At 42.5% G+C, this 9080-nt stretch overlaps 1 protein-coding gene across 1 annotated transcript; it reads left to right on the plus strand.

Annotated features, from left to right (window-relative positions):
• The first annotated feature begins 250 nt into the window (after positions 1-250).
• LOC113721871 (uncharacterized) lies at positions 251-7904 on the plus strand. Its single transcript, XM_072070042.1, has 3 exons — positions 251-3614; positions 3991-7315; positions 7829-7904. Exons 1-3 carry the CDS (start codon positions 251-253, stop codon positions 7902-7904), a joined length of 6765 nt encoding a protein of 2254 aa, XP_071926143.1.
• Positions 7905-9080: the final 1176 nt, after the last annotated feature.

Consider the following 9080-nt stretch of genomic DNA (forward strand, 5'->3'; position numbering starts at 1 on the left):
GCATCATGCTAGGCCTACCCTTGGCACAAAAAAGGGCTCCCCAATAGGACATGCATCCGAATTATTTTACTTTTTACTAACTCCTGTCTTTTTCTTTTTTTTTTTTTTCTTCTTTTTTTGGCAACAGTCAATCAAGAAGGGCATCTAATAAGGGTTTTCCTACGTCTCCAGGTAATATTTAAATATAGCTACCCGAAGAAGCCCCATTATCACCCGATCGCGTAGCCGAGCTTCGAGGGAAAGTGTAAACATGAGTACCCATCCGGAATCATCTGAAAGGCCCGCAACATCATCAACTGATTTGGCAAATCTGGGAGCTCAGCTGAGCGAGGTTCTCAACCGGTTTAATGAGCTAAGTGTTGAAATGATGGCCCAACGGCATGTAATCGATCAATTGGTAGCTAGTGGCGCTAGCGGTGAGCAGCAACATGCACCCTTACCCCCGGGCCAATCTGAACCAATACTCTTACCATATGCTCAAATCTCGGTTTCTTCACAAGCTATGAATCCACCCGAAGAAACCTTTACTTATCCCACTCATGGCCCACCACCTACATATGCACCTCACATCCAAACTAATCCTCCTCAAGTCCAAATTTCCCAGAATTATCCGCCCATTACTGTGAGCATGCCTTTCGAACCACAAGGACCACATTATTACGCCACCGCTGAACCATTCACCCTAGATACCGCCGTTCAAGGGAAAACTGAAGTTGGGGGGTCGTCCGTGCCCGTGGACAAGAATTTACTAAAGAGATTGGATCGGTTCGAGGAGTTTATAAGGAAAAGCCAAGGTGTGAGCAAACAAGGAGGTTTGGACTACAACGAGCTGTGCCTGTTTCCGGATATGCAGTTGCCGGTGGGTTTCAAAGCACCCAAATTTACCAAGTACGACGGAACGGGGAATCCCAAAACCCACCTTCGGATGTTTGCAAACAAGCTGGGAAGACCAATAGACGATGAGAATCTGCCGGTACGCTTATTTCCCGAGAGTTTAGAAGGCGACGCGTTGGATTGGTATTCCAATTTGAAGCCTGAAGATATGAAATCTTGGATGGATTTATCGACTGCTTTTGTGAGGCAGTATGAATATAATTGTGAGCTCGCTCCGACGAGGACCACATTGGAGGGGACCAAGAGGAAGCCATCGGAGGACCATAAGACATATGCGAAGAGATGGAGGAAATTGGCCGCCAAAGTGGAGCCGCCTATGACTGAAAACGAGATTGTTCGCACGTTTATTAAAGCTCATGACCCACCCTACTTTGAAGAGATTTTCCGTATGACTGGGTGTTCCTTTGCTGAAATTGTTAACAAATTGGAAGAGTATGACGAGTTTATAAGGGCAGGCAAGATTGTTAATGTTTCAGCTTTAAAGTCACAGTTGGAAGCTATGCAGAGTCAGAGTGGCAGTAGTAAAAAGGCTCAATTTAAGAAGAAAGATGAGGAAGCCTCTTTTGTCTGGGACCAGGGTTTTTCTTCTCGGCCTAGATACCAACAAAATCCCACCTACTCACCTTGTTACTTATATCAACCACACCCACGCCCTGTTTACAATACCACTATCAACCACCCCCGTCCTCGACCAAATTATCCAAACACACCATCGACGCCATTTCATGTTTCCCCACCAAACTTGCAAATTAGACCTCGCCCTCCTTTTAACCCAAGACCTATTCCATCTCCTAACCCAAATTACCAGTACCAACAAACCCGTGACACCCAAAATCCAACCCCATACCGAACCTTTACCAATCTAGGTCGACCTGTTGACCAGTTATATGAGCAATTAAAAGCTGCTGGGAAGATTGGTACGGTACCCCCTAAGACCTATCCCAGGGGATTTCCCCCTGGTTATGATCCTCAATCGTTTTGCGCTTATCATTCGGGATCCCCTGGACATCCGACGGCCAATTGCTGGGCACTTAAGCATAAAATTCAAGATATGATTGATGCTGGAGACATAATTCTGAGAAGGAAAGATGAACAAGGGCCAAGTGTTAGCAACAATCCTTTTCCTCAGCACAAGGATACTGTGGGGACTATCACCATAGAGGAAGGGATTGAGGACCCTACACAGTACATTGTAGACGAGGCCGAGATCATGGGGGTCATTGGAGAACCGTTTATATTGGAGGAGGAAGCCTATAAAGTTGAAGAGAATACTGATCCTTTTATTTTGGAAATGATACCCTTCGAATGTGAGCCTTCGGAACTCGTGGTACTTGAATTGCCTGAGCAAACTCCTGTTCTTAATTTACAAGAGGTCCCGTGGAATTATAGCGAACCTACACTGTTAATTGGAGAGAGGAAGGTGCCTAAGAAGGAAGTGGATGCCATCACTAGATCAGGGAGAATCATAGGGGAGCCTGCAGTTGATGAGTCCTCAAAAGCAAAAGAAGGTGCTACACCAACGAAACCCATAGTGACGGATGAAGAGGCTTTTAATTTCCTTAAGATGTTAAAGAAGAGTGAGTATAAGGTAGTCGAGCAATTGGACAAGATGCCCGCTCAAATTTCCATGTTAAATCTGCTCTTAACCTCGGAACTTCACCGAGAGGCTCTGGTCAAGGTCTTAACTGAGGCTCAAGTGCCTAAAAATATTCCAATTGACAAATTCGCCAATGTAGTTGAACATGTTTTGGCTTCCAGTCGGATTTCTTTTTCTGATGAAGATCTAACTGCCGAGGGGATTGGACACAACAAAGCTTTGTATATCTCAGTCCGCTGTAACGGGAAACTCTTGCCAAAGGTTCTGATAGACAATGGCTCCGCTCTCAATATCTGCCCTTGGAATACTTTGGTTAAGTTAGGATTTCAAGAGACTAAATTGCGGCCGTCAACCACTGTGGTGAGAGGATTTGATGGCGCAAAAAGTGAACCAATGGGGGAAGTGGATTTAGTGATAGAAATCGGACCTGCCCAGTTTCAGGTCATGTGCCAAGTCATGAATTTTTCAAGTGTTTATAACATTCTCCTTGGACGGCCTTGGATTCACACCTCGGGCGCTATACCCTCTTCACTTCATCAGTTGCTGAGATTTGTGGTGAATGATCAATTGATCACAGTTTTTGCGGAGGATGATTGCACAATGATTGTTAACTCTGGACCAAATGAGGAGGATAGTAAAACATCTCTGTTTTCTTCTCACCATGTGGCTGACATTGTTTCCGTAGGATGGATATCTAAGGAGAAGCCCGTGGTGGAAATGAATCTGCCAGAAGCTAGTGTTATGATGGCTAAAGAGATGATTCGAGGAAGATATGAGATGGGCAAGGGCCTCGGGCGCAACCTGCAGGGAGTTTTGGAGCCAATAGAACTTCAAGGAAAGAAGGATACTTTCGGATTAGGGTTTCAACCTACTGCCAGGGATAAGAAAGAAATGATGAATCGTAAAAAGGCGGAGAAGGAAGGAAGGCAGCTTATCATGAATGTCCCACCATTGTATTGTACTTTTCCTTACCCATCAGAGGTGATCAAATCTGAAGTAGACCCGATCGAGGAAGTGGAGGTTGGGTTCTCTGAGCTATTTGTGGGGGTTATTTCTGAAAGGGAGCCGTTGGAGGAGCCAGGATTTCCAGAGGTGCCTATTGAAGCAATGAAGAACTGGACCCGTGATCCTCTTCCCTCCTGCAGGGAATTTCGGTAAATTAGGGGATTGCCTTTGGTCGACATGAGACAAATCGTTTATACTACTTATCTTTTGTCTTTCAAGTTTGTAAATAGTTTTCAATCAAATGTTTTCCAATGCAAGTCTTGCGTTAATTTTCTTGTTAAGTAGCATGTCATGATGTTATCCTTTACTTTGAATTTCAATGAAATGCACAGTGTTTATGGCCCAAATGGATTTAACTTACTTCCTATTGTACTCATTTCATTTTTTTTTCAGATGGCCAGAAATAAAACACATTGACCCTTTGGATATCACTATTCTGGAATTTGATGATTGTAATCTCGATATCTCTCACGAATTTGAAATTTTGGAATCAGAAATTCAAGACGAGAGCGATAACGAGGAAGAATCTGAATCTTTATTAAAGGATTTTGAACAATATGAGGAGAAATCCAAACCGAACTTAGAAGAAACAGAAGCTGTTAATATTGGCACTGAGACTGAAGTTAAGGAGATAAAAGTTAGCATTCATTTGAATAAGAAACAGAGAAAAGAGATGATTGAGTTCTTGACCATGTTTCAAGATGTATTTGCCTGGTCCTATGATGATATGCCTGGAATTTCAACAGATATAGTGGTCCACCGATTACCGACTGATCCAAGTTTTCCACCAGTAAAGCAGAAACCTCGCAAGTTTAAGCCGGACATGAGCCTCAAAATTAAGGAGCAAATCGAGAAACAGCTCAATGCTAGAATTATTATGGTGTCTCATTATCCCATTTGGCTTTCAAACCCTGTACCTGTTCCGAAGAAAAGTGGAGAAGTGCGAGTATGTGTCGATTACAGGGATCTTAACAAGGCCAGCCCGAAAGATGATTTTCCATTGCCGAACATTCATATTCTTTTGGATAATACCGCAGGGCATGAGATTGAATCATTTGCTGATTGTTTTGCTGGATATCACCAGATCTTAATGGCTGAGGAGGATAGGGAGAAAACTGCTTTTATCACGCCATGGGGGACATTTTGTTACCGAGTAATGCCGTTTGGACTAAAAAATGCAGGCGCTACTTATCAAAGGACTATGACCACCCTTTTTCATGATATGATTCATAAGGAGATGGAGGTTTATGTGGACGATATCATTATCAAATCCGAGAGAACGGAGGATCATTTGATTGACTTGGGGAGGTTATTTGAAAGATTGAGGAAATATGATTTAAAACTAAACCCTGCAAAGTGTGCATTTGGGGCCCCTGCCGGAAAGTTATTGGGATTCATTGTCAGTAAGAAGGGTATTGAGATAGATCCGGCAAAGATTAAGGCCATTCGTGAGATGCCAGTGCCAAGAACGCAAAAAGACGTGAAGAGTTTTTTAGGAAAGATTAATTTTATTGGGAGATTCATTGCCCAATTGACCCATACGTGTGAGCCTTTGTTCAAATTATTAAAGAAAAATGTGTCCTTGCAATGGAATGAGGAATGCCAGCAAGCGTTTGATAAAATTAAAGATTACCTGTTGCACCCCCCGGTTTTAGTGCCACCCAAACCCGGGCGACCTTTGATCATGTATCTATCGGTGTTGGACGAAGCTATGGGGTGTGTATTGGGACAACATGACGAATCGGGGAAGAGGGAGCAAGCTATCTATTACCTTAGTAAGAAGTTCACTGCGTATGAGGCCAACTATTCTTTTCTTGAGAGGAGTTGCTGTGCTCTAGCTTGGGCCGTCCAAAAATTGAGACATTACTTGCTCAGTCATACTACTTACCTTATTTCCCGCTCCGACCCTTTGAAATATTTGTTGGGAAAGCCTATGCCGACGGGACGTATGGCGAAATGGCAGATGATTCTTTCGGAATTTGACATTATTTTCACTACTCAAAAGGCCATCAAAGGCCAGGCTGTGGCCGACCATTTAGCTGAAAATCCGCTGAAAGATGACTATCAACCACTTCACACTTATTTTCCGGATGAGGAGGCCTTGTTCGTGGGTATAGCAGAAGATATGAATGATCAATGCCCGGAGTGGAGGTTGTTCTTTGACGGTGCATCAAATTCCTTCGGGGCCGGTATTGGAGCTGTTCTAGTATCGCCTGAAGGAAAACATTACCCTGGTTCGGCCAAACTCCGATTTTCCTGTACTAACAACATGGCTGAATATGAAGCTTGCATTTTTGGGTTAAAAATGGCATTAGAAATGGAGATTAAGGATTTACTAGTATTCAGTGATTCAGATTTGCTTGTACATCAGACTCTTAAGGAGTGGATTACTCGGGATTCAAAGATCTTGCCCTATCATTGCAACTTACTGGAGTTAGCCAATAAATTTAGGAGTTTGGAGTTTCGGCATATTCCCCGTGTCAGAAATGTCTTCGCCGATGCATTGGCCACTTTATCTTCAATGATCCAACATCCGGATGAGTTAATAATTGAACCCATCCAGATTCATCTACAAGGGAAACCTGCTCACTGCCTAGTTGTGGAAAAGTCTTCCGATGGCCGTCCCTGGTACAATGATATCAAGGAATTTCTCAAAACAGGATCCTACCCATCTGGGGCTGATATGACTGCCAAAAGTTTCTTGCGTAGATTATCATCTAAATTCTTCTTGAATGGAGAAGTAGTATACAGAAGAACGTCGGATTTGGGCCTTCTGAGGTGTGTTGACGAAGATGAGGCGGAGTACCTGATGAAGGAAGTACATAGTGGAGTGTGTGGATCACATATGAATGGCCATTTATTAGCAAAGAAGATCATGAGGACTGGATATTTTTGGCTTACTATGGAGCATGATTGTATAGTTTTTGTTAGGAAATGCATCAAGTGTCAATTGCATGGAGATGTTATGCACACTCCCCCTACAGAATTACACAGTATGACTGCTCCTTGGCCATGTTCGATGTGGGGTATGGATGTGATTGGAGCCATTGACCCTCCCGCTTCAAATGGGCATCGGTTTATTCTGGTGGCAATTGAATACTTTACTAAGTGGGTCGAAGCTGAGTCTTATAAACATGTGACTAAGAAGGTGGTAACAGACTTTCTAAGAAAGAATATCATTTGTCGTTTCGGAGTGCCGGAGACATTAATCACTGATAATGCCAAAAATCTCAACAATGACATGGTGGATGGTTTGTGCGCACAGTTCAAAATCAAGCATCGAAACTCCTCTATTTATAGGCCACAAATGAATGGAGCAGTAGAGGCTGCGAATAAGAACTTGAAGAAAATAATCCGTAAGATGATTGAGAGACACCGTGATTGGCATGAAAAGCTCCCTTATGCGTTAATGGCATATAGAACTGTTATTCGGACTTCTACTGGGACGACTCCCTACAATCTCATGTATGGAATGGAAGCAGTTTTACCAGCCGAAGTCGAAATCCCTTCTTTGCGTATTTTAATGGAGGCCAAACTGGAGGAGGCTGAATGGATTCAACAACGTCACGAGCAGTTGTCTTTAATCGATGAGAAAAGGTTAAATGCCATTTGTCATGGTCAATGCTATCAAAAAAGGGTAGCCCGTGCTTACAATAAGAGGGTCAGACCACGGGTGTTCACAGAAGGAGATAAAGTGTTGAAACACATTTTGCCAGCACAAGAGGAAGCTAAGGGGAAATTTGCACCAAATTGGCAAGGCCCTTTCATCGTCCGGAAAGTTTTGCCCGGAGGAGCGCTCATTCTTGCAGAAATGGATGGGCAAGTGTTCCCTCAACCAATCAATTCAGATATGTGTAAGAAATTCTTTATATGATAAATGAAATCTTCCTTTTAGGGTTAATGTGAGGAACGGATTAAAAGTCAGGCCTTCTTCCTTCCCAATCAAACATTCTATCCCTAGTTGTCCCTTTTGAGCCTTCAGAGCAAATTATTTCGTTTGGCATCCCCTGAGAATCGCAAACCCCATACTGGGGCAAGTTTGAGTCGAAAAAGCTAAGAATGAGAAAGAAAGGAAAAGAAGAGAAAAGAAAAGAGAGGATTCAAAAGGAAAAGCTATAAAGGAAAATGAAAAGAAAAATGAAAAGAGGAAGATCTCGATTGAGAATAAACTGGGGCAATTATTAGTAAGGTTAATTTGAAAAATGCGATCTCAGATCATTTAAACCACACTTGAAATCCGCTTTCAAGCCTTAATCTTTTCTAAGCACCCCACCAGACCCCATTACAAAAACCTAAAAGTCCTGACTTCTGTTCTTTATACTGCCTTTTTAGGACAATTTCTAATCAGGTGGCACATGATGTCAAAAACATCTTCGCCTATTTTGCAAGGGAAGAATTGTTATACTGATGCCATTATTTCTTAAAACACATCTCCAGATTGATATGGGCGATAGACAAGATTGGTTTGCTAGGTGAAAACCCGCAAGGGCACCTAAAAAAAAAAAAAAAAAAAAAAAAAAAAAAAAAAAAAAAGGAAAAAGAAACACAGGAAAAGAAAATAATGGGCGGGGGCAACCTTAGTGAAAACCCGAAAGGGCGCTGAGGTAGGGTTTCATAAGGAAAAGTAAGTTTGGATTTGAAGAGCTGGTGACTTAGTTCATTGGAATTTCTCCTCACATTGTGGTTCTGTTGTCAAGTATTGGAACTCCGAAGAGATGATGTCCAAAGGGTCAAATGTAGCACTTTGTTCGAAAGCCAAAGTTTTTGACTTATCAGACACGAAATTTGAGTATACAGGCTTACTTATTTGAAATGATTTTTTTGTGCAATAAAAGTAGAGGATTGTGTTTATATTGTTAAGATCTTTCATCATTATGTGCAACTAGAATGTTTTTCATGTGTTGCATGGTCGCATTTGTCTCTTTTGTTCTATCAAATGGCAATCCCTATGATTTATCGAAGAGAATAGATACTAGATGATACGTGGGTCTGCATATTATGAGAATTTGACATGGTTTGCAGGGCCGGGTTGAAGTGCTCACTTCGTCGAACGAGAAGCCCAAATGCTCATGTTTACACTTTTCTTGAAGAAGAGGTTGATCGAATGATGGCGGTATTATCTATCATTATTTCTTTTCTTGCAGGTCGGACAATCCGATAAGCATCACACTGGGGCAATTTTAGAGGAAGTTGTTTACCATTTGTTTTCTCAAAAGCCTACGAAAGTTTATATGAATAGATCAACTGACCGCTTTTATGTTTCGTTGGGCATGGGTTTTATCCCTCCGACCTCGGCAGGCTTGGGTTTTATCCCACTGACCGCTTTTATTTTCGTTGGGCATGGGTTTTATCCCTCCGACCTCGGCAGGCTTGGGTTTTATCCCACTGACCGATTTTATGTTTCGTTGGGCATGGGTTTTATCCCTCCGACCTCGGCAGGCTTGGGTTTTATCCCACTGACCGCTTTTATGTTTCGTTGGGCATGGGTTTTATCCCTCCGACCTCGGCAGGCTTGGGTTTTATCCCACTGACCGCTTTTATTTTCGTTGGGCATGGGTTTTATCCCTCATGGGTTTTATCCCTC

Source organism: Coffea arabica, chromosome 11c, assembly GCF_036785885.1.
Source record: "Coffea arabica cultivar ET-39 chromosome 11c, Coffea Arabica ET-39 HiFi, whole genome shotgun sequence".
NCBI lineage: Eukaryota > Viridiplantae > Streptophyta > Magnoliopsida > Gentianales > Rubiaceae > Coffea > Coffea arabica.